General features: G+C 37.0%; 3 protein-coding genes and 5 non-coding genes across 8 annotated transcripts in view; 5 read left to right on the top strand and 3 right to left on the bottom strand.

Moving 5' to 3' along the window:
* LOC146161356 (centrosomal protein of 112 kDa-like) overlaps window positions 1-24,867 on the bottom strand; it is a 32,539-nt gene that overhangs the window by 5,377 nt on the left and 2,295 nt on the right. The window contains exons 4-18 of the mRNA XM_083383978.1: window positions 24,747-24,867; window positions 24,416-24,498; window positions 23,663-23,698; window positions 23,253-23,280; window positions 13,667-13,716; window positions 12,714-12,800; window positions 11,946-12,045; window positions 11,265-11,383; window positions 10,660-10,803; window positions 8,999-9,153; window positions 8,283-8,505; window positions 7,457-7,596; window positions 6,102-6,192; window positions 3,376-3,528; window positions 2,540-2,722 (exon numbers count right to left, since the gene is read on the bottom strand). Coding sequence (XP_083240104.1) covers window positions 2,540-2,722; window positions 3,376-3,528; window positions 6,102-6,192; window positions 7,457-7,596; window positions 8,283-8,505; window positions 8,999-9,153; window positions 10,660-10,803; window positions 11,265-11,383; window positions 11,946-12,045; window positions 12,714-12,800; window positions 13,667-13,716; window positions 23,253-23,280; window positions 23,663-23,698; window positions 24,416-24,498; window positions 24,747-24,867 — 1,713 coding nt within the window. The remainder of the gene's footprint in view (window positions 1-2,539; window positions 2,723-3,375; window positions 3,529-6,101; window positions 6,193-7,456; window positions 7,597-8,282; window positions 8,506-8,998; window positions 9,154-10,659; window positions 10,804-11,264; window positions 11,384-11,945; window positions 12,046-12,713; window positions 12,801-13,666; window positions 13,717-23,252; window positions 23,281-23,662; window positions 23,699-24,415; window positions 24,499-24,746) is intronic.
* Window positions 294-375, top strand: Trnas-aga (transfer RNA serine (anticodon AGA)). Its single transcript has one exon. It is a non-coding gene; the product is annotated as a tRNA-Ser (tRNA).
* On the top strand, window positions 681-762 carry Trnas-aga (transfer RNA serine (anticodon AGA)). Its single transcript has one exon. It is a non-coding gene; the product is annotated as a tRNA-Ser (tRNA).
* On the top strand, window positions 4,771-4,852 carry Trnas-aga (transfer RNA serine (anticodon AGA)). The gene has a single exon. It is a non-coding gene; the product is annotated as a tRNA-Ser (tRNA).
* Window positions 5,107-5,188, bottom strand: Trnas-uga (transfer RNA serine (anticodon UGA)). Its single transcript has one exon. It is a non-coding gene; the product is annotated as a tRNA-Ser (tRNA).
* Window positions 5,771-5,852, bottom strand: Trnas-cga (transfer RNA serine (anticodon CGA)). Its single transcript has one exon. It is a non-coding gene; the product is annotated as a tRNA-Ser (tRNA).
* On the top strand, window positions 15,210-18,587 carry LOC146161358 (uncharacterized). The gene is made up of 4 exons (XM_083383980.1): window positions 15,210-15,452; window positions 15,881-16,019; window positions 16,568-16,703; window positions 17,896-18,587. Exons 1-4 carry the CDS (start codon window positions 15,309-15,311, stop codon window positions 18,578-18,580), a joined length of 1,104 nt encoding a protein of 367 aa, XP_083240106.1. The 5' UTR covers window positions 15,210-15,308; the 3' UTR covers window positions 18,581-18,587.
* Window positions 20,575-22,377, top strand: LOC146161357 (uncharacterized). The gene is made up of 4 exons (XM_083383979.1): window positions 20,575-20,768; window positions 21,098-21,293; window positions 21,477-21,624; window positions 21,696-22,377. The coding sequence occupies exons 1-4, from the start codon at window positions 20,625-20,627 to the stop codon at window positions 22,348-22,350; spliced, it is 1,143 nt and encodes a 380-aa protein (XP_083240105.1). The 5' UTR covers window positions 20,575-20,624; the 3' UTR covers window positions 22,351-22,377.

The following is a 24,867-nucleotide window of genomic DNA, read 5'->3' as shown; positions in this document are numbered from 1 at the left end:
TCAGTTGGTGACCAATACAATACAATAATGGACACTCAAGCATGCCTTCCGGCATATCGCCAAGTTGTTTTAGTATACAACACAGCATTCCAGCTGAAATACTGCACGGGGTTTATTTGTATTTGTTCCTAATTTCTTTACATTATTCAAATGTTATTTTGCGTGACAAGTTTTCGTAAAGATCTTTTAAAATGGCCTGGCTGTTCTTATAATTTAGAATGGGGAGAGTTGTTTGCATTGTGGAGGGGATATCAATTCTAAACAAACTTGTATTTTTACGAAACAAGGTATAGGTTGTCGTGGCCGAGTGGTTAAGGCGACAGACTAGAAATCTGTTGGGCTCTGCCCGCGCAGGTTCGAATCCTGCCGACAACGCTTCTTTTTCAAATTCAGTCCAGTTGGTGACCAATACAATACAATAATGGACACTCAAGCATGCCTTCGGGCATATCGCCAAGTTGTTTTAGTATACAACACAGCATTCCAGCTGAAATACTGCACGGGGTTTATTTGTTCCTAATTTATTTACATTATTCAAATGTTATTTTGCGTGTCAAGTTTTCGTAAAGATCTTTTAAAAATGGTCCGCTGTTCTTATAATTTAGAATGGGGAGAGTTGTTTGCATTGTGGGGGGATATCAATTCTAAACAAACTTGTATTTTTACGAAACCAGGTATGGGTTGTCGTGGCCGAGTGGTTAAGGCGACAGACTAGAAATCTGTTGGGCTCTGCCCGCGTAGGTTCGAATCCTGCCGACAACGTTCCTTTTATTTTTTTATTAATTACAGAGAAAAATTTACTAACAAAGTTTCGCATTCTATTGCAACGAAATAACATACGACTATAGCCAACAACGACGGCTCATTCTTAATTTGTCAATTAGTGGGATTAAAAAGTTATCGACAACACAGAAATAGGTTGTTTACAGTAACACTTAATAAAAATCCAGCTTATCACAACTCATTTCTTATTCTTATAAAAATCTTATACTAACACAAAAATCACATACTGTTACTAAAATAATATAACAAAACCCGTAATTAACGGTTAATTATATTAAGGCGGCAGGCAGAAAAAAACGACGACAATTTTAAATTTGTTTTGCACCAATATTATTGTAATTTTGCCAAGCTAACTATTGACATGAGCAAATGCTCTTTAAAAACGTAAATGACACTATCAGTTCAACAACGCCTACTACCAGGAAATCCCTTACACCAGTGGTTCTCAACCGGGGTGCCGCGGCACCCTGGTGTGCCATTTCTAATGCTGGGTGTCGGTAGGTATCTGAGAATTGCATGAATCTGTTTTTTGCTCAATTGGTAAGCTTCTTGATAAAACTATTTGTGTACGAACAGAGACCAATATATCAAATGAAATTTTCCTACATGTTTTAAGTTGATTGTGTTGTTCCAGTTCCATTTATAATGACATTGCAGTAAAATACTCAACGAAAATTCCAGTCGGGGTGCTAAAAATATTTTTATTAGTTTGGATGGATACCGTAAGCCAGTGTTTCTTAATCAGGAGAATGGTTCACCCCAGGGTGAATAATTTTTGCAGGGGTGAACCAACCAAAAGGGGTGAATAAGAGTGAACCGTCAGAATTTGATGATAGCTTGCGAGAAGAGCGGAAACGCTGTGTTTTTTGTGCGTTTGTAACTTTATATCTCTGGACTCGAGAAATTGTAGATTTGCAATGGTAAAACTTAGCTTGAGTTTGGAGCATAATGGTTGGAAGTTGTAGTAAGACGTAATAAGAATATCAAAGGCCATCAACGATGTTGAAAAAGAATAAACAGTTATTCGAAGCGTTTAAAATGATACCTACTTTTGTATGGGCTTTGATATTCTTATTACGTCTTAGTTTGAGTTGATCTTAAAAAAAATTGAAACAACCCAAGTCATTTTTTGGGTACACTATGCACGGATCGGTAATGTAGCTTGATAATAAATTGCAAAGCCAAAAAGGTCGAGTAGATCGACATCATCTTGATTAAGACGTTTCGATCTTAATCAAGATGATGTCGATCTACTCGACCTTTTTGAATTTGTAATTTATTACTCATTTTGTTCTGTTATATATTGACGAGATAGTTTTATCATATCATGAGACAAGGGTGAATGAAATCTGGAGATAGATGCTAAGGGTGAACAAAAAACTAAAAAAGTTTAAGAAGCACTGCCGTAAGCCATAAAAGGTTGCGAATCACTGCCTTACACACACAGCGGCCTATACCTCCCGATGTTGCATCCTCCGCTAAGTTTTTTAATACAACTATTTGTGTAGATTAGAGATCATGATATTAAATTACATTTTCCTACACGTTTCAAGTTCATTCTGTTTCAGTTCCACTTATAGTGACATTTCAGTAAAAATACTTTTTTTGGGATACCATCATTTTGCTTCCTATAATACTGTACAACATTGTTGTTTAGAGTTGCGAGCAAACTGCACTGTTTTTGAACAGTTCGATGTATCTTACTTCAGGTTGCAAAATCGAATACCAAGCTGGGGCGTCATTTACAACGGTTTACCTCCTGATGCTGCATCCTCCGTTCTTCGGCGATCTTCTCCTGCTCCTCGAGAGCATCCCGGAGGCGCGACTCGGAGTTGGAGAGCTGCTTCTCGTACTCGCGCACGATGCGGTCGCGTTCGGCGGATGAGCGCTGCGCGAGGACGCCTTTTTCGTGCTCGAACATAACGCGAGCTTCAGTCATCTAGGCATGGAGGAAGGATAGATCAATTTTATGGGAAGAGTATTGGGGAATTTTGGTTGAGCGGTTTTCAAACTGTGGCCGTGAGAAAATTTTTAGAGGTCGGCGAAAACCCTTTTAAAAATATCGTCAAATAATGTAATTAAACAAAATTTAGAGTACGCCGCAACTTTTTAACTTTAGTCGGAACAAGCGAGCTTCGGTGAGCTGGACTGAAGAATTAGGATGTGTTAGGAGAATTATTGATTTGGGAGTATCGCGGAGGTTAAGGAGCGTGTTAGGAAGGTATAGGACATTTTTAGGACGATGGTCATTTTTAGTAAAACTGAAACGTTTTTGATCAGACTAGAATTTGCAACACAAGAAGAATTAGTTCTATTCCGTTAAAGCAGAAAGTGGCTGGGAAAATTTTCAAGCAGTTTGTCTTCCTAAGAAGCTCAATAAATTGTATTCAAAACCAATTCCTTCTTAATGGCCGGTAATCAAAGACGCGCTGTTTCGCAAGGAGGACATGCCCGAAAACACCTTGATTTGTTGTTGAGCTTCTCACAGAGCCCATCTTACTACTATACCTTAACAAATTACAGTCAAATTTAACCATTTTCTCACGGCCGGCAAATACGTCAAGGGACATTGTTTCGTAGTAAGGGACCCACCTCATCGCTGTGCCTCTCTCTAAGCTCGTCCATCTGCTTGCGGAACTCCTCCTGAAGCTTGTCCCTGTTCAACTTGCTCTGTTCAAGGTCGACTCCCATCTTGTCCAGCTGGGCGCGCATGTCGCTGTACACCTTCTGCTGGGCGTCGTTCACCTGGCCAACAATATAATCTTGGAATTCAGCGTGTTTATGTTTCGACGGTGCAGTGTTTTCAATAAATGAGTCGCCGACTGCAGAAGTTTAATATGGTCAGATTTATAAAGATTCGTTTCTGAGTTATATTTTAAGCAATAGAAATACATCAATCCGGTAACCATGTTATACCGTTCTGACTAAACACGGCATACGTCGACTTTAATATGTAACAAATATTTCACAAAACCGAAAAACTATTAAAACATAGTAGCCTAAAAGTTCGTAAATTGCAAAATCATGAACCATTTTTCTCCAGTTACATATTTACACATGTGTAATTTTGATGTAAAGCATATAGGACAGCATTAATGCAGAATTAACAACAAACAAACGCAACATACAACCAAATAAATCATTATAAAAAGTTATTGTAAGATTTATTGAGATTCGTTTCTGAGCTGTATTTAAAGCAATACAGAGACATAAATCAAAATTCGAAACTTTTAATGCTAATTTCCTATTTTTTCCGTGAAATGAATTGTTGTTAAAAGTTTCACTGTTGTACTTTGGCTTGGGCCGCCGTAAAACTTAGAAACACCGAGTTATTGTACGATTCGGAATAGATGAAATTTTTACACTGCAATCATAAAATTCTTAGAAGCATAACTTAGAACAGTGGATCTCGACCGTTTCTGTGTGACGGACCCCTTTTCAAACATCAGTATCACACTCTCGGACCCCTAATATTTTCAAAAATGACCCTAACCCCGTGCTTTTCACTCTTTCAAAGCTTTTGGCACCCATCCTGTAGGTCTCAACACTTCACGCCATATGTGGCGGAACGTCACCAAGGAGGTCTCTGGGGTCATAAAACAAAAAATTTGAATTTAACTGGCTTATATTTAATATATTATATGATGATGGCCCCGAAGACTGTAACATGTCCTCCAGTCTAGGGTGTGTCTTGTTAAAAGATAAACAAACTTAAAAATGGCCATCAATTCTAAATCTGAATATAGCGATTTAAGCCGGAGTAACAAAACTGTATTTGTACAACGCATCGTTTTACATTTAACGATTAGTAAAACATAACGGCTTACTGCTTTAGGACAAGCCTAACGAAATGTTTTTAACTTAAAAAATACTTAAATCGCAACGGTTCTACACATTTAACGGCCAGCGGGCATGTACAATGAAATTTTAGAAAGTCAGACGGCGACGCGCTCCAACAGCACTAGCTTTTCGCAACTGGATTGACAAGTTGTCGTGGCCGAGTGGTTAAGGCGACAGACTAGAAATCTGTTGGGCTCTGCCCGCGTAGGTTCGAATCCTGCCGACAACGCTTCTTTTTATATATTTTATCGATTGATAAAACATAACGGCATAACTATTGGAAGGGGAAGCCTTACGAAATATTTTCAACATTGAAAACACTTTTTATTTTGTTAGATCAGTAGTTTAGACCAAAAGAGTTTCTTTAATAGTGTTTTTTTTTCAAGTCCCGGAAAGAATAGAACTATACATATTATCACGAAAAAATAGTTAACAGCATTAAAAAATTAAAAAACAGCCACAAAAACAACAATTAAAAAAGCGCGTTGTCGGCAGGATTCGAACCTACGCGGGCATAGCCCAACAGATTTCAAGTCTGTCGCCTTAACCACTCGGCCACGACAACCGTGATGCTGCCAGCGCGATATCGGAACACTTCCCTTGCTCATACGACATGTTTATGTGACAATTGGTGTATTTATATCCGGGTGACGAATTTACACAAGCACTTTCTGTTGTTCAAACACCAAGCCTTCGTCTTTCTTTAACCGCCAACCCTGGCTTAGTTAGTTTAAGTTATAACTGGAAAGTGAGAGATTTTGCCGTTGTTGTTTCCAAATAAATAACCTGCACGTTAACCACATAGATACTGAAAACATATAAGCTCAGTAAAAATACATTCAATTTAGTCTTTAATCATGGTATACTACATAACCTTCTAAAAAAGTAATGAAAAGTACTTTATCGACATTTAACTGTTCATGTACAACTTGAAGTGTAACTGCAACGGTGACTTTCCTGAAACGCAAATAGGTGTTGATGTATACATCTTTATTACGAGATTACTCAATTTACCTAATTTAAATGGACATAATCGAAGGTAAGGCGTTTATTAATTAAATATATCTAAGTAAAAACGTATTGTCGACAAGTAAAGAAATATCTACATGCTGGAATACACCCTCACTTAAATTAAAATGAAAAGGAACGTTGTCGGCAGGATTCGAACCTGCGCGGGCATAGCCCAACAGATTTCGAGTCTGTCGCCTTAACCACTCGGCCACGACAACTTGTACGGAAATGTTTAAAACATATGACTCACTACTCATTGGGCGACATTTAACACACAATTTTAAAAACAAATCCCCCCAAAACCTGAAATGTTTTGCAACAGCGTGACTCAAAAGATATGAGACACGCGATGCAACTGTGGTATTTTTTGCAGGACACTTTAAAATTGTTTTTATATGATAATAGGTTGAACGGCGCAGATTAATAAACCAGGTTAGAGGAATTTAATAATTTAAGCAATAGATCACCTGTTTCTTGTAGTTTTCGATCGCTTGTTCGGCTTGGACGCCTGACTGCTTTTGAGCGATCGTCATTCGAACGATTTGATCATCCTTCTCCCTGCGTTAAAATGAGTTCGGGTTAAGTAAAAGCGGTAAAAAAGAAGATGAACGGTATAGCAGAACTATCAAAACTTGCACCATTTAACACATGATCAAGACTATACGTGCTTTTACCGAACAATAAGTCTTTACTTTTTTCATATGGAGCTCTGCTAAATCTTCAGGATATAATTTGTGGATAATGTTCAGAGCGAGATATTTTATTACAACTAGAGATAGACCGATACTTAACCGATAATATTAATCAGTAAAAGGGGTAAATTTGAGAGATATTTTAGTACGAAAATATAATGTAGGGTTTATTGAAAATCGAACAATTTTTTGTTTTATTTTTTTGCAAAAACAATTGTGTTTAGCACTAGGCCAAGTTAAATGGAAATAAGACTTGAAAAAATATAAGTAGATAAACTGAAAGTTTTTTCGGATTTCATTTTCATTTAAATAAAATTTTGACCATATTTCAGGAACGTAAAAAAAAATCGGGAATCGGTATCGGTCCCAAAAAGTGATATCGGTCAATCTCTAATTACAACATTTACCAATAGGGTGGCGTCAATACAAAGCAACTTGTTTAGCGCAATCGTAGACACCGGCATATCGATTACACATACCCTGGTGTGTAGGGTTTCCTACCAAACTATTGTTTGTTAGCAAATGCACCTTTGTCATCGATGACAAGTGTCTCTACAGTTGACAAAACACGTAACTATTTATTTTCGGAACAATAAAATTCTAAAGATACTCGCCAAGTACGAAGTATGGCGCAATTTCTCGTCGACTGCTTAGCTACACTTATCTAAAATTACGGAAACAGGTGTTTTCTAAAGATGGCAATTTTTTTAATAAACATATAAAGGTCATTGAAATACTAGTTTTGATTGAAAAGGAATAGCTCTCTAGCTTTAGGACGAAACTAAGTTCGGGCTCAGCACACTTTACAATTTAGATGGAAACATAACTCCCATTAGCACATATATCACGTTTTACTTTCGGCTTTGCAAAATAACTCGACTCTACCCCGTAACAACAAAACGGCGATACTCGTGCCTTCGTGGGCTGGACTCAAAAATCCGCATACTTTGCTTAAAAAGCAGAAGCAGCAGCAGAGTGGGCGTTCCAGGCTAACTAAATTAATTTAAATTAAAAAAAAAATGCTGAAAAGTATAGCGATCATCGTGTGAAGCGCAACTACCCTGGCTAAACTTAAAAAATCCACATTAAACAAACAAAAACAACAGTAGCAAATAAGGCTCCCGACTCACTTTATCACTTCCTCTAGCGACTTAACGGTGCGACTGGCCTGCGCCTTGTCCTGTTCCCACTCGCTCTTGATGCCATGCACTTGTTTGTCGTGAAGGTGCTGCATGCTCATCGTGTCCTGCTGGTGAAGAGAGTCGCGCTCCTGTGCATTGGAAGAAATGGTTTGCTCTTTGGCTTGTGGGGTTTTCATTCATTAAGGATATTTTATCAACAGTGATTTGACTCAGTGTCTGAAGTCCTAAAGTCCAGCCATGTCATCTTACTTAACATAATTCACGTTATTTCACAAATATGACATGGTTTTAAAATATTTTACTTTAAAAGATCATAAAACACATATAAAAAACAAAATAGGAAATTAAATGTCCCGTGAGGTTGGTTCCGATGGAATTTAGTTTTAGGCTTAGATACATTTAGGATGTCGAAGCCATGCATAACATTTTGCATTAACTCCTTGGACGTATTAAAACAGTATTTTCGCTGTTTAAAAATCGAGCAACCAAAGGCAAATAAGAGCAATGTAACTGTTATTTTTTAAAACACAAAAAGATAAACCTCATTTCACGCATCTGCTGAATGTGGTATTAAAACAGGAAGGCATATATAACCACTTTACAAGGTAGAAAGCGGCCAGATAAACTGGCCAAGTGTTGAGAAAGCTGCACAAAAACGTGATTGATATGTAATGTGTGTAGACCAGCATTATGGGTCATGTCAAGAAAGGCGAAAACCAGAAGGTAATGAAAAAAGCCGCACAAGACAGCCAAAAAAATAATACACTCGGGATAGTATAGTTAAATATTGTTATCCAAAGCCCAAACAACTGACCCTTAGCTCCCTCTGCCTCTGTTGCTCGCTGTCCTGTAGCGCGTGCTTAAGGTTCTGAAGCTGGTCTTCGAGGTCGCGGATGTTCTCTTGCGCCTTGCTCGCCATCATCGACGACTCCTGGCGGAGGTACTCGATGTTGGCCTCCAGTCGGCTGGTGGCGCTCTTGTTCGCGCTGGTCGAGTCGGCTTTCTGGATCTGAAGCTCCTTCCGCAAATCTTCGCACCTGCAAGTGGTTCTGTCAATTTTCCAGTCTACATTTTTTTTAGATAAATGTTATGGTTATGAAGGTACCCTTACTTTAGAACAGGGTACACCAAACGGTAAGTACCGGATTACTGTTAAGGACTGAAGATCGCGGAACCATAGTATATGTTGTGCTGATTTTATTGATATAATTATTATTAAATCAAGTAAAATTTTAAAAGTATTTATCAATTTTTGTCGTGAGCTATATAAAATTAAATTCGTGTCGGGCCGAGTTATGTAAACCCTGTGTAACGTTTTTTTATGGAATCGTTTTATAAATTTGCCTAAACAGTTTAATTGCAGGCTTTCAATGTTGCCATTACAACTGTCCAACACCGTAAAGACACTTAAAAAACACTTCTGTGTAAAATTAAGTGCCGAGAAAGCTGAAAAGTCGTGAGTCCTATTTGCTTCAATACAAAAGATAAATCGTAAAAAGTTATCTAAGATAAATCGTGAAAAGTTATCACCTGTCCTCTGCGACGCGCAGTTCGGCTTGCAGCTTGTCGCGTTCGGCTGCAACCTGTTGTTTCTCGGCGAACAGAAGCTGCTTGGCGCTGCTCGTCGCATCGATCTCCTGGCTCAGCTGGCTCACCCTACTCTCCAGCTCCGTCACCACCGATTTCTGCGGAAGGAAGAGAGGCGTTTCGCGTCAAATTTTTTTTCGTTAAGGTCTAGTGCGGCAAGTCACTGTTTAGGTGGTTGCCGCTGTTTTTAGACTGCAGTCTTTCAAACATGGTTTTTAACGGTCTCGGCCTACTGTGATGGGGGTGGGGGGCTTTCGAACAAGCTTAATAGCCACGAGCATATAAAATTATGCGTTAACTACACAATATTTGTGATTTTTAATATCACCTCGGATACCTCCTTGTTGTTCAGAGTCCATGAAAGGGCTCACGACTCATGAAATGGTAGAACCAGTGCTTTTATTTAACCCAATAAATTTTAAGTGTTTTTAAGTTAGATTTTATTAAAATTCGGGCGTTTTAGTTTCTTAAGTGAGTAAAAAATTCGGTTTACCTTTAACGGTATAGCAGACATACTTCAAAGCTCGCCCCGGCAAAACATTTTCATTGGATCTTGAAATAGTGCTCTTATAACTACGACTTTTTATTTTTGACATAATTGTATCTGCTTAAGTTCAAAAGCAGTGGTCATTTTGTAAAGATATTACTAATAACTCAAGGTTCGGACGGACAAAGGAACTGCATAACATCCCACAATAAGATAAACTTTTGTTGAGTATGAGCAATTGTGCATTGATAAATACTATATGGGACTTTTTTGTTTGTTTTTGGCATAATTATATGTGCTGAAGTTCAGTGGTCATTATGTAAACATAATACTTTTATAAGCTTAAGATTTGGACAGGGACGAACAACAAAGAACTACATAACAGCCCACAATGAGATAAACTGTTTTTAAGTATGTGCATTGATGAATACTTTGCAAAGCAAACTTTCCGATTCGCTGTTGTCTTTTTCGCTGTAACGTTGGCACATCACAATGGTGATAGTGGAAAAGTTTGTTTTGCAACCCCTATGTCAACATACTCGCTTTAACGACGGTTTTATTTATTGTTAAAAAATATTCCAGATCCTGCTGTGAGCAAAGAGCTGCCGGCAACGAATCTATGTCCACTTGGTCTTAGGGTTTACTGAACAATTTCACACCATATGTAACCAGTAATTTTAAATCTCGTGCGAACTATATTTATTCCGCTTTAAGTATAAAGTTTTGCTATAATACATTGCATGATTTCTCTGGAAAACATTCAATTCAAACTGAATAGACTAATTTGGAGTAAGTTTTTTACCATTGGAGCAAATTTAGGGTGTGTTATTAAAAAAAAGAAATAATGCCAATTATACCAAACATCGAATAAAATGTTTTACGTTAACTAATTTCACACATCTAGATTTTTCTTACTGGTAATTGAGCTCAGACCACGTCGTGTGTTAATGATAAAAGTCGCTTAAAACACAAAAAAATCTAAAAAAATCCTTGCTCTTTGAAGGGTGACTAACTAGGGCGCAACAGGGTCGAATACACTCGGTCGTTTTGTTTGCCAATCCAGAAACACGCTAAAAAAGGACAATACTAAAAACGAACTATTTTTGTTCCAACTTACAGTGGCGAGGGTCTGCGTGTTGTACTCGTCCTCCATACTGGCCAGCCTTGCGTTGGTGTCGTCGAGCAGCTCCTGGATGTTCTTGGTGTGAGCTTTCTGCAGCTCGTACTTGTCGCGTTCCATCTCGCCAGCCATGTCGTGCATCTGCGCGAAAAGAAGAAGATGGGAATGGTTAAATGTCGACACGGTAAAGTCCTGTCGAGATCAGTGGTTCACAAGCCGTAACTTAATATAGGTAGTACATTTATTTAACGTGACTGGAAACACAGTGTAAAAAGTTTGACGGTAAACAACTTGTGAATCTGCGCAAAAGTCTCGTAAAAACACACGAATAAAAAGTTTGGTGGTGTTTTGGTCAGGGAAAGGTTTTCAGAAATAGACAAGGATTCGTTATACAGCGACAATGTTACCGGCAATATTCCAAATAACTAATTGTTTTGTTTACTTGTGCAAATAAACTGAACATATTGTAGAGCAAAAATAACTTTATTTGCCAAACAAAACTTGACTGCAGTGTTGATATTTTTCGGCAGTTTGCAAATGACTAAATTTAAAGTGTTTTTCAAACAATTTTGGCCAGATTTTTAAGACAAGAAGCCCGATACCTTTGCTTCGAACTCAGATCGCAGCGTCTCTGTGGTCTCGTCCAGAAGACTTCGCAGGTCTTCCAACTCCTTCTCTTTGGCTTCCTTTAGAGCTTGCCGGTCTTTCACGATCGCTTGCACTGCACGAACCAATTTGAAGAGTTAGGAAAAACTTGGCACGATAGGGAAAAGAAAACACTTACGATAGAGATGTGCCCCGTGCGTAATCATTTGGCATTTTTTTCGAAAACCGAATTGAAAAAGAAAATCTAATTACAGTTTATAACATGTGTTGTTTCTTTTCTTGTTTTAGATGACGGACTGCTTCATTTTACGTCCAATAAAAGCGCGAGGTCGCACGTTCTACAAAGTGAATAGTTTTTGTTTTATTAAAATTTTAAGAAAATATTTCGAAATTTGCAGCGGAAAGTACACAGCGGAAAACGTAATAAGAATATCAAAGTCCAAACAGAAGAAGGTATTATTTTAAACGTTTCGAATAACTCTTTATTCATTTTTACCATAACGATAAAATACAGGCAATATCTAATCTATAAAAGATAAAAGGCTTGGAAATTACAAAACGTGGTTGAGTGTTACTTCAACTGGCGGCCAAACAAGGGGAAAAAGATGATTTCCAGAAAATATAGTTTATTTACTTGAAACTGTCAGGGCGCGAACTTGGCGTTTGCCGGGGCTTACCTTTCTTTTCTAGCTTCCGTTTAGCGTCCTCGCCTTCCTTTTCCTTGCCCTTGTAGTGGCCTTTTAGTTCTTCAATCTCGTTGTTCTTCCGGTCGAGAATCTTAAAAAAGCACCAACGTCAATAGTACCTTTTTAAGGGAATTTTTCGTCTTTCAAAAAGTTCATAAGTTTCCCCACTTCGTCATTTGTGATTTTTTTTATTGAAGTTATCGTATTACGTAAGTTTACTTTACATAGTGAGGTTTACAGTCGTTCTCGAGTTTCTCCCAATTTTAACATTTCTTTGAAATCTGCCTGGACCTTTGGATTTTTTTAGGAACGGGTAATTTAATCTATTTGGAGAAGAAAAGAACCGACGGACGGGAAAATGAAAGGCTAAGTCGTACTAACGTATATACGTAATACGACGTATAATAGGGCCGCGGGCCAAACGAATGAGCAAGGCTGTGTTGACGTGTTGATACTATCGTTGGCGGCGATCTATGTACAGTTAAGCATAGAAGCAGGGACATCGACGTATTTTTTTAAGAATAAAAGTAAAATTTTCAAGAAAAAAACAACAAATATCAGTGGGGGAGTTCATTGTGGGAGAAAGTCAATTTTTTATTTTTTTTTTTTATAGGTAAGGGGTGAAAAAAAAACCAAGGCATGGAAACAAACTGACAAGTAAACACGTTCAAAAAACAAGAGTTAAACAAAAAATCTGCAGGGGTTCAAGTGTCGCCCTCTCACACCCCAGCATCGCACAACAGTAAAACCCTGCGTCACCTTTTGCACAGCGAGGTCGTGCTTGTGTTGCAGCTTTAGCTTTTCCTCGTGAAAGCGAGCCTCCAGCACTTTGGTCTTCATTTCGAGCTGAACGTAAGAGGTTTAACAGGAATTTTTAAGGCCGTGGACCGATCTTGATTTTTTTGTGTTGTCAGATGAAAAATACGCACATGGGTAGGTAGTAGGAGGGAGCATCTCCATTAAAAGGTGAAAAAACGTTAATTTGTTGAGTATTACAGCAGTATAGTTTCATCAGATGACAAGAAAATAGTTTAGTTTTAGGTTTTTGGTTTACGTATAGACAAGGCAAAAACCATTATTTCTTTATTTTATACCTTGAAAAAAAGTTGGCTAAAATATGCTGAGCTACGAATTAAAAGTCCAACATTAAATTTCATATTGACACGAGCAGGTTTGGTTGTTAACTGAAAACGTTCTATGTGGGCGTATGAAGGTCAAGTCTGATAAAATTCCCGCAACCACTTACTTTTGAATCGAATATCTTAAAATAGGAGATTAAGGAGAAAAAATATCGGGTGGTTTGACGAAGTTTATTCCATTGACAGCGCTTTAGTGTTTTTGTCAGGTACCGGATTATGATACGCCGTGCGTATACTTTTGAGACGCAGACAATTTCTGATAACTTCAGAAATTATGGTCAATGTCAGGAATAAAAAAGGTCATGTGTGATCTCATTTATCCATTTTAATACCAGGAGTTGGTTTTGGGAAATCGACGAGTTTAAGCTTCAGTATAGGGCGGCTTAAGTTTAATGTATAATTATAATATAATCCATGTTTAAAATTAGATTCGTTTATAGCTGAGTAGAACATTGAGTTTAATTAAAACAATGTTGGCGCATATGTAAATTTTAGTACACCGATACAAGATTATTCGCATTTTTGTAAGTGAGGAATGTCGGATACATGAAACGATCTAATTCTAGATTTTACCTCTTTCTCATGAATTCGCACTAAGCTCTGCTCGTCCCTGAAAGTTGACCCTGAAAAAGGAAACAAGATTAAGTCATTTTCAGTTACAAGGGCAGCAATAAGACTTAAAAAAGGAAAAGAATCTAATTAAAGTAAGCACAAATACCAAAAAAAATATTCCAGAAAATATATCTTGAATATAATCAAATTACCGAAAAATTCCCTGTTTTTTTACTCCGGATATCACCAAGATTGGTAAAAATCCTAAAAGTGGGCTTCTAAGTACCTGTAGAGCGAGTAGGAGTTCTTAAATATCTGCAGATGTTTCTGCGTTGATCCTTAACCGCCATGTTTATACAACGATCCGCATAAATCGCACGTTGCCCCGAGCCAACAAAATATAAATATTTTAAATGTCAGCGCAAAGGAAAGTCGAAGAAATGGCATGTGAAGCTATTGTCTTTGGTTTGTGGTTGTTTTCCGTTTAATACAGCCACAGGCTTTGCGTAAAATCTACTATTAAAAGATGACATAATTGACGTGATTTTCTGTGCGTCTTAAATAAAACTACGATGCGTTTATCTTGCGTTATTTTTTTAACATACAAAAAAACTGCCCGTACATTAGTGCGGTCGGCGTACGTGTGCTGCGCAGGTATCGAACCTGCATAATTGATGGCCGCAATCAAGGATGAAGCTATGCTAGCGGAAGCTTTTTCCGCCTTGATAACAATTAAAAATTTACGACATCGATAAAACGATTACGCTGATTCGACTTTAAACCGTCTTAAAGAAGGCGCCTTTAAAATTGAAGCACTTTGACAGCATGTTTCCTCGGTTGAGGCTTTCTTTGGAAAATCGCAATTAAAAATAGCCCTAGGCTGCGCACAAGTCCTTGTTGCGCCGTGTCTAAATCGTCTTAAGAAAAAAAAAAACTTTATCGGCTCCGCCTATATATGTACCGTGGCAATAGTTTATTCATGGAAGTTTTTCGTTGGTCAGTGAAAGAGCACTAATTGCTGTAAACAGATAAAGGGTTTAGAACCAGAAGAAACGTTTAAAGGAGCACGACCAGCAAAGTAAGGTGGAACACGTGAGATACTAAATTATTTCCGCAGTTGGAAGTATTAGTTGAAAGTGCACATTTTGGACAGGTTTTTTAAATAATTTCATGTGTTTTTAAACAAATTTTATCAAGTACATATATCGCTCGGAAACATTCCTTAAGGCTTAGTCCTAACTGATTCGTTACAGTGTTGTCTGTTGTGCGATTAATTTTTATCCTTTTGTGGTTCGCATATTCGATATTTAAACCAAATTGGAATTTTTATGCCATTGCGAAAAGTAAGTCCAAAAACACATATATGTATTGGAAATATGATCATTATCATCCCACGTTTTTTGCCGATGCCTCTTTTAAACTTATATTTAATCAAACCGCAAATTATAAAAAAGCAAGGGTTTTTAAACTTATTAAAAACAAGGGCACAAATGATTTATGCTAGCAAGATAAGGAACAAAAAAAGTAACACGTTGTTATGATCTCTTGCACATTATGTTTAGTATAACATAGTCGCCTTTAGTTGCAGACAACCTTTAGAAACCTGCACAGGGCCATTTCGGTGGAAGATTAGCACGCGGTGTTTCATATAATTTAGGCAAATATGGCACCAAAACTAATTCGAAAGCAAAAGATACTCCGACCAGCTAAGAAAGTGGCCGCTTTTCTGGTGCTGCTCGTTCAGCTGGCCAGAATAGCGGCAATTATCGGCGTCATGCATCTTATCTACGAGAAGTTGCTGGTTGAGGTGAGTACAGTACAGTACAGTAATATGGATTGTACGCCAAATAGACAAGCACATGGGTTGTGTGCCTCGAAAGATTCAAAGTGTTAGATAAACAATTAACTATAAACCCTTATTCGACCCAAAGACTTAATTCCAAGTCAAGTCATTTGAAAACATTGACTTGAGTGCACCACTTAAGTCAAGTCTGGAGTCAAGTCATTGACTTAAGTCATTACAACACTGCTAAACACACTTAGGATACGCGTTTTGGGCCCGGCATAACTCTGCTGTTAGATTATGTTTGCATATGGCAGGCAACGTAACATTCACTCTTGTTTATTCGGCAACTGGTATGAGTCCTTTTAGTAAACTTGAACGTCAAGTGGCGAAATCTTGATTGTTGTCGCGTTAGCTCGTAATCACGCCCACTTCCCCACTTTCTTCGACAGCACCAGCCGATTCAGATGTTCGACGAAGGCATGGGTGACGGTTTGAGCCCAGAAATGTGCTGCGAGGGGTGCAATTGCAGCATGGGCGGGCCCCAGCCGGTTCAGCTGTCGGACGGAACGACGAACGAAGCTTATCCAGGTCGGTGTGCAAAGAGGAAGACTTTCGCACGTTTAGTGTGGTTTGTTATCTAGAGCTATTGAATATGCCTCGGGCTTTAAATAAAGATTTGACGGTAAACAGATTGCAGCGTTTAACATCTTACACCGCGAATACATTATTTATCCGATTTTTATGTGACAAACAGAAACCAACTCGAGAAGATTCTTTCTTAAATTCAGAAGGAAATCAGACAATTTACGCTAGACTTTCAACTGTTTTTTTAAGTCCACGTTCGCTTACTTCATTTCACTGCTGATTATAGCAAAGTATACATATATAAGAATCGTTCAATTAATTGAGTTGAATTTTGCGTCATCAAATAGTGCTCCTGGTGCCACAGAGAACCGTGGAAAGCAAAACATAAGTTTTATAAGAAAACACTTCAGGAAAAACGAATTTAAACTTTACGACACGTCACTGGTAACTAAAGGATCTCTTTCCAACTCATACAAAGATAAAAAAAAAACGATTGTGGTTTAACTTAAATACTTTTTCTCTGACGCAATTTGTTGTTTATGGACTTGCAGAGAACGCAAAGCAAGAGTGGCTGATGCTAATCGTAACTACTGTTGAGGTCTTGACCGCGCTTAGCATAACCTACTTTGTGGTGGGACCTCTCTCGCCCACCGTCAGCATCAAGAGATGGTTTGGATGGCTGCTAAGGTGACTTCGGACCAGTCTCAATTTTTAACAGATATTTTTTTAAATTGAATAATGGCTTGCATTTACTGGGAATTGAAAAGTTGTTTGGGGATAGGGATCTATGTTTTAGTGCTGAAAAAGGAACAATAATAATATTTTTTTAGGTTTTTCGAAGAAAACCAGGGCCATCTAAATCTATTTACAATACTTGCTAAAAAAATGATTTTAAAACTACATGATTTTCAATCATGTTTATACTAATCCCCAACGTCACAGTCAACTGAAACATTTACTAAGCAGATTTTATGCAACATTTAGCGTCGGGGGTTCCAGTTTAAGGGTATGTCTGCGCTGTAAACCTGAATGTTTTTGGTTTTCTTGTTCTAAATCAAACGATAAAATCTTGTAAACGTCCACAAAAAATATATTCCCCAAACAGAATAGATTGTTTTGTATGTTTCCAATGTATATAAAACACGGGTCGCAAGTGCACGGCAGGCTAAACCACACACGTATGCGGCCATGCAATGCTTCTTATTATACCACAATCAAGGTGATGTTTACAAAGATTATCGACTTTATCGCGCCTTGAAGCGCTTACAGCGTGGTCTTCGAACCGCGAATTTATAGCACTTAGCTCAAATTAGGTTGACTCAGCTGGGAATGTTGCTGATGTATAGATGGCTAGCCTGGTAGTTAAGCCAATACCACAATATATTTTTCCAAAAAGTTTCACTAGCTCTTTTCTATAATGAATAAGCTGATTTGTGATCCAAATGCTACTAAGCTTCGGTTTCGCTGCAAGATTTTAACAGTTCATTTAATGTAAAATCTAACCAAAATATATAGGTTTTTCGAAGATACTGGTAGTCAAAACGATTTGTCGATTAACATTAGAAAGAATTTCCAGTTTTCAGTACTCCGGGCATAAGTGTAAGTTTATTGTGACAAGAAAAAAAATAACGCATTAACCTTCAATTGTAGGATGCAAATAGTCGGTTGTTTTCATTGAATAATGAATGTCAAATTGATAGGAAATAAAAACTACCTCCTTTAATACAGGTTTTGTATATAGTTTGCATTTTCTAGCAATTGTTACAAAATATACGCAGCTGTTTTCGGCATATACAAATGGTTGACCAAATCGACAGATAACGACACGCCGTTCCTTTGTTACAGGATGTAATTGTAAACAGTAGTTATTCCGTCGCAGGATGCGCATATTTTGGATGCGCTCGGTGTGGACGGGGATGGCGGTCGCCTTCCTGGTGGTGAACGTCAACTACAGACGGGCGCAGTACCGCGCGGTGCCCGATCCAAAGTACCACGACAGCCCGCTTGTGCACGCCACCTTGGCCGTCACCGTGGTCGAGTACGCGTGCCTGGGCATGCTCGAGTCGGTGGTGACCATCTTCAAGCTGGAAACTCTGGAAAGTCGCCTACATAAGCACGACAAAGCCATCCGCGGCCTGTGGAAGCGCCTCTACATGCTCTGCTACTACCTTTGTCTGTTCGCCTTTGCACTGCGCAACTTCTCGCTGTCGCTCTACTTCGGGCTCATGTCGGTCATGACGTCACTGGGCGACGCGGGCGGCGGCGCCGGGCGCGAGCTGAACTTCTACAGCGGCCAGGTGCAGGTGCTGCAGATCTACCTGGCCATCATACGCAGCAAGTACTACAGCCTGTTCATGCGCAATCTGCTCGCCGGCTTCTTTTACGAGGCGGACGACCAGTTCTACCAGCACGACATCGCTCTGCACCGCGCCGCCACTCAGCGCAAAGAAGTAGGAGAAAGAGAAGGGGAAGGGGAAGATTGTCGTCATGGCGACGAGGGGGAGTGGTGCGTGGCGTTGGGAGCGGAGGAAGTGAACGGTGAAGCAAGGAAGACGCAAGTGTGAGCCGCTTGGCAGGAGTTGTCGCCGAAAATGCTCGTTTGCTTTTGTAAAGACATAGGACTAGATTTATGTCCCGGCTTGTGCTTGAAGTGATGCTTTTGCGTTTTTTAGACCAATAGGTTATTTTTTTGTATCATTAAACATGACAGCTGCTCGAAGGACAGTTTCCTTGATAAATATTTTATGAATACTTAAAATAAAACGTCACCAAAGCTTTGGAGACTTTTATGAATTCAAAACCCGCCCAAAATAATAAAAAATAAGCCAGCGGTTGAAGATTCTTGCAACACTCGTCACAATGCGAGTGGGTAAATTTCTTTCATAAAAAATGGAAACGCTGTATTGCTACTAACTTGTTGTCTTATCCTGGACAATCGGTATACAGACGGCTCAAATTACCCCTAAACACTGGGAGATATGGGATTTAGTCGATTTACGCACCCAGGGCTGTATTTGGCTTTCACTCAAGTGTAACGGCAAGTTCGCGTGTTTTCGTTTTACGCATTCTTCTCACGGCGAAAACTACCTGTTCAAGCCAACATAAACTGCTGCGTTTTTACCCCGATCAAGTGAAGCACGACGACGTGAAATTTCAATATTTTTATGACTAGTCCGAAAAACGCAGTTGCTAGTAAAATGAAATACAAGTCACCGTTGTTGTTTTTTTATCTTAAAACGGTTTACGATTTAGATAGATGCCGTTTAAGATGGAGAAGACGTCTTAGAATGTAATTATTTTTTTCCAATTGAAGTTCAGTGTATGTTATTTTATAATATTTTATGTGCCGTTGTCGACGCTGAGAATCATATCAGTTGCATATTTATATTTAAGGCCGTTTATGTGTAGCATTACTTGTCTTATTGCTGACACCATTATAAAGAGGTTGACAACCCTTATGTGATTTACGTTTAAATATAAAATATAAACAAGAGTACCAATTGTAAAATGCTGATAAATAAGATTCTGTATTTAACAAGTTCTCATATATAGCAATATGTGATATATGTGCGTTGTGTGTGCCGTTTTATGTAGCTTTTTGTGATGCTTTAATTGAGAGGTTTATAAATCTTGCGGGTCGCAAGTTTTAAGAAAGGTTTATATGGTAAATTCGAAAACACATATGGTTTAATGAAATTTTAGAAACAAAGACTTTGAATTTATGAAAAACAGTAGTAAAATGTACACTTTATCTTAGGTTGAAAATACTGTCAACATTTTACTCATTTTACAATTTAAGATATCTCACATTATTTTTTATTAACAGAGTTACATTAATGTTGCTATGTAAATACAACAGTAGATGAGGTGGCTTTGCATATAATGTATAAAATAATTGTCAGTGTTGTAATTACATAACCTAATGACGTGTTTTGGCGCACCAGAGAGAGAGTGTTTTAAATTACTTCATGTCTTTTAGGCAAAAATAACTTTATTTGAAGATTTGACTTGAACTTAAGTGCTTTTTGCAAATGACTTGACTGGAATTTATGTCGTTTCGAAATCATTACACTGCACGGCATCTTTAATTTATGTGTATATTTTTTGTTTAATGCTTTCTTGCCAAAACTGTATTGTTTTTGTTGTTTTGTCTCTTTTTGGTATATTGGGTTTCAAATGCCAATTTTGTTTACTGTTTGATGGACACATATATTGTTTAAAAGTGGTAATATGTTCTAAAATTGTACTTTAAAAAAAAATTGGTAAGAATTTCTCATTTTTATGGTACAAATTAAAAATAAAAATACCAGATTTTAGATAACAACTAACTAAAAAAAATTTAAAGTGTGTGTTTCATTGTTAAGAACACAAGATACCACTTCCGAAATAAAAGTATTTTCAAATAATTAAAAAATCTAAAATAGAAAAGTCTTTATATTTATTGTGTAATTAAAAATAAAATTGTTTGATTTTATATTTGTTTAGAATAAATCTTTTTTTTGGTTTATAAATTATATACCATATGTATTACCAGCATGGCTTAAAAATAATGTTAATGTTTTTCAGGTGTAGGTGATATTTATAGCTGGGTAAAAGTAAAATCCTAAAATGCCTACTAAAATAATCAGAAAGCAACACATATTGCGACCAGCCAAAAAGATTGGGGTGTTTGTTTTGTTGCTGATCCAGTTGGCAAGAATAGCTGGTATTTTTGGCAGTATGTTTATCATCTATAATTCCCTGATAACAGAGGTAATAACAAAATTGAAATATTTTTTTCAATTTCGCTTGTTCTGTTTTATTAACTCAGTTGTTAGATATAGAAATATCAAAAACAATTTTTAAAGTGTCAATAAAATTTTAAATAGGCGGAATTAACACTTCTAAATGGTACACCAAAAGCCATGGCATGTGTGTGCACTGTACACGTTTCATTCTTATTGGTATTGATTTTTACGTTTGTTGAAAGGAAAGCTTTCAGAAAAGTAACATGAATTCCCAGAAAACATAATTTCTGCAAAATCTAAAAAAAAATTGTAACCAACTAATTCCGTCATTAAACCTAGCCTAATTTTTTGAAGCAAACTTCCATGGTGGCATTTGATGACACTGACATATGCTGTGGATATTGCAACTGCAATTTAGATGCACCCAACAGTGTGACTCTGGTCCAGCCAACAGCTAAGCGCAACATAACAAGAGTAACGGCAAAAGGAGTAAAGATGTGCAAGCTTTGCGATTGTTCTGACCTTGAAAGGGGTTCTTCGGATAAAGGAGGTAAGGAACTTTTTTTCAAAAGGTTTGCCATCTTAAACAAAAAAAGTTGTTTTTAAATTTAATTAAAAAACATCTATCGTTATTTTTGCCTTGTTGGTTTACAACAACTTTGATCAAATTCTGTATACACAATGTATTTTCTTCTTTTTTATTTATCTCTTTTTAACAAATTATAATTTTTAGTTCACTGTCCGGAAATAACAATAAAAGATTATCTGCTTCTGACACTGCCCTGCATTGAAGTTTTGATGTGTTTGAGTATCACTTACACTGTGATAGGACCACTATCACCAAAAGTCAGCATTCGTAGATGGATTATTTGGTTATTCAGGTGAGAGTGTATTTCCTCAAATAACTCATACGTATCTCTAGACTATATTTTTAATTGTTTTTTATTTAAAGGATGAGGATATTCTGGATGCGATCGGTTTGGACTTGTACCGCAGTGGTTTATACGATACTCTATGCAAAATTTCGAGATCTAAAGTATGCCCAGGGAAATTTTGAGTACCATGACAGCAACCTGGCATACGCCGCCCTTGCAGCAACAGCTGTAGAGTATGGGTGCTTGGGTATGCTGGAGTGTGTTGTGCATGTCGTCAAAGTCGAGACAATCGAAAGTCGCCTAATAAAACATGACAGGGGCATGAGGGGTTTCTGGAGAAAACTCTACATGATTTGTTACTACTTTTGTCTTTTCGCCTTTGCGTTGCGCAGCTTTTCGCTATCTCTATACTTTGGCATACTGTCTGCTTTGGCGTCGGTGGACGGAAGCGACGACTTGGTGGGAGAGTCAAGGATCTTACACGCCCTTGTTCAGGTTCTGCGCATCTTCCTGGCTATCATTCGCGGCAAGTTCTATGGTCTGTTTATGAAGAACCTGCTGTCCCACTTTTTCTATGAAACTGACGACCAGTATTACCAGCGTGACCTGAAGGTGGGCAAGCTGACGGAGGAGGAACTCGATAATAACCAAGTGGAGGAAAAGGAGGGAGAATGGGAGGGAGTCCTGATGGTGGAAAGGAATGGAAGAACGTGGAAAGAGGCACAAGTGTAAGAAGGTTTAACAATCTACTGTTGTCTTTAACCTTCGGAACGATTTTGTTCCAAATATGATGCATTTGCTGTACATTTTGTGAAAATAGAGATATGATGCATATTTTGTGAAATAGAGATTCACCATGACTAAGCTAATTACTTAAACTATGTACGAACATCAACATTGCTGAACTTCTGTGCCAAGTCCAATGATTTTTAAATCTTGTGTCAAGTAAATTGGAATTCTATACAACAATTAAACTTTATTTTGTTAAAATTACTAAAAACTTATTAAACAATTGTGTAAATATTTGAAGGTTTACAATTCATTTTACACAACTTTTTGTTTAGATCACAAACAGTAATTTTATATTGTTATATCAAACATTAAATTATAAATTTTGTTAAGATGGTTTTAGGATTTTTTTTTATGTTATTTATGACATTTTTTGTTAAGGCTTGATTGATTTTAACGTAATATTGTTTCCCCATTAGTTAAGTTTAGGGTTTAGGGTTCCTTATTCCTAATATGTTTCTATCTGTCACTATATTTGCAAAACAACTTGTTCCACCATAAAGTGCCTTAAATGTTTCTTTGTTAAAAGTAGTGTTTTGTGATAAACTGTTTTTTTGACAGTCAATTTTCTATTTATGCAGTTCTTTATTTTAAATTTTTACTTGCTTGTTTTCATATTATTGGAATATGTATCTACAGTTCACACTTCACACCCTTATCTTTTAATTGTTATCTTTAAAAATAAACATATTGCTGGTTTGATAAAGTTTTTCTGCTAACATGATTTTAATGAAATTGAAATTTTTATGCAAAATGTTTGAACACAATTCTAGTGGCCAATTTTACATATAAAATGTATTTTTTTCTACTTAAAACATGACCATAGAAAATAAAAAACGTGTTACCTTTATCTCTGTATTCTGATTTCCGAATCTGAAAATATTGATAAGAAATTGTTATTTTACCAAATTACAAATATTTTCTATGACACACTAAACACATTACAATGAACAGCAACCATTGTTCTGTTGTTGTTCTTTTGTTTTAAGTTTCATAAAAACAAATATTTAAAACAAGATTTTTGTCATTTTCTTTGACAGAAAACAATAATTTTCTGTCAAACAATAACAAAAAACAATAATTTTCTTACAGACCTAATTTTGGTATTTTCTTTGTCTTTTAAAAAATTATTTACAAAAATGACATTTTACCAATTTCCTTCCACAAGAATCAATTTTTTAATGATGGTTTTTAAAACATTTTTTTAAACAATTGCAAATACGAAGCAGAAGCACTGCACATATTATAAACTTACTGGAGATAACCGGCCTCCATGGTCAACTTGCTCGATCTGAAATTAGAATGATTTCTAACAAGTTAAAAATTGCCAAAAACATGTCAAAATATAAATTTTCATACAAAGTTAAGGTAAATATGTATCTTAAATGTTAAGCAAATTATGCAATAACTCTATGCATATATGTGTGTCTGCAAAAACATATTTCATTAGGAGCACATTAATTAGACCTACAAAGCAACAATATTCAAATCAGAATATTCCGTAAGACCAATGACAAAAATAAAGCCAAATTTGCAGTGAGTACTTAATAACCCTGACGGAATAATATATAAGTCATCTGAAAAGACTTTAACATATCAGAATAAGTCCTAAATTGATCAAAATAAAGTCTAAATGGACAAAAATAACGCCTGAAACAGGAAGAGGGTGTGGAACAATTGGAGGACACCTATCTTATGTGGGCTGTTTTGGTGTCCACATTTGGGTGCCCTAGTTTGAACGGCGCCATTGGAGTGCGTCTGTTTTGGCACAGGAGGTTTAGCTAAAAGGTTGCATAGACCTTATTTATTTAGGTCTTATTCCAACAGGTTTAAGGTCTAATTCTGATTAGACTGTATTACAACTTTTAGGTACTAGTCAACTATTTTAGGTATTTATGACTATTTATATATTAATTATTTGGTCTTATTCCAAACGGTGCTGTATTCTGATGTTAATTTTGTTCTAATTTTGGTTGAATGGCTGGGGTAATTTATTATAGCCTCTTACCTTGTAAGCAGTGTTTTTAACTTGTAAAGGTGAGGAGGATGAGTAAGGTTTGCTGGTCGATGTAAAATCGTTTTCTTTGTCGCCTAAAAATTATTGTTGATTAATAAATACTAAAAGTAAAAAAAAACTATTTTAGTATTAATAAAGCATTTAAATTGGTTCTTTATTTAATAATGTTTAGGTAAATGTAAGTATGTTTATTTGAATTCAGTCTTCTGTCCAGCTAAAGACTGAATGTATTCTTTGTAACTAATTTTCACTAATAAATGTATATCACATTGTACATTCACACTAACAATGTTTGTGATAAAAAATAACAGTCTGTGACTACCTGTAGCAAAAAAAGACATTGAATCTTGCAACTCTTCCCTTGCCCAGTCAGGTGTTACCACCGTCGGTAAAGGTTTACCAATCCCACCTAGAGATGACTTTTCACCGTCAAAGAAAATACT

Source organism: Ascidiella aspersa, chromosome 3, assembly GCF_963924565.1.
Source record: "Ascidiella aspersa chromosome 3, kaAscAspe10.2, whole genome shotgun sequence".
Lineage (NCBI taxonomy): Eukaryota > Metazoa > Chordata > Ascidiacea > Phlebobranchia > Ascidiidae > Ascidiella > Ascidiella aspersa.
The sequence above is the reverse complement of the archived record's forward strand: the minus strand, read 5'-3'. Positions and strand labels throughout refer to the sequence as shown.

What these genes read in the sequence shown, in the direction of transcription:
- LOC146161358 (XM_083383980.1), top strand. Translation starts at nt 15,309, where the DNA reads ATGGCACCAAAACTAATTCGAAAGCAAAAGATACTCCGACCAGCTAAG. An exon ending in GACGAACGAAGCTTATCCAG is followed by an intron (nt 16,020 to 16,567) that starts GTCGGTGTGCAA and finishes ATGGACTTGCAG; the next exon opens with AGAACGCAAAGCAAGAGTGG. An exon ending in TGGTTTGGATGGCTGCTAAG is followed by an intron (nt 16,704 to 17,895) that starts GTGACTTCGGAC and finishes ATTCCGTCGCAG; the next exon opens with GATGCGCATATTTTGGATGC.
- LOC146161357 (XM_083383979.1), top strand. Translation starts at nt 20,625, where the DNA reads ATGCCTACTAAAATAATCAGAAAGCAACACATATTGCGACCAGCCAAA. An exon ending in ATAATTCCCTGATAACAGAG is followed by an intron (nt 20,769 to 21,097) that starts GTAATAACAAAA and finishes AATTTTTTGAAG; the next exon opens with CAAACTTCCATGGTGGCATT. An exon ending in TGGATTATTTGGTTATTCAG is followed by an intron (nt 21,625 to 21,695) that starts GTGAGAGTGTAT and finishes TTTTATTTAAAG; the next exon opens with GATGAGGATATTCTGGATGC.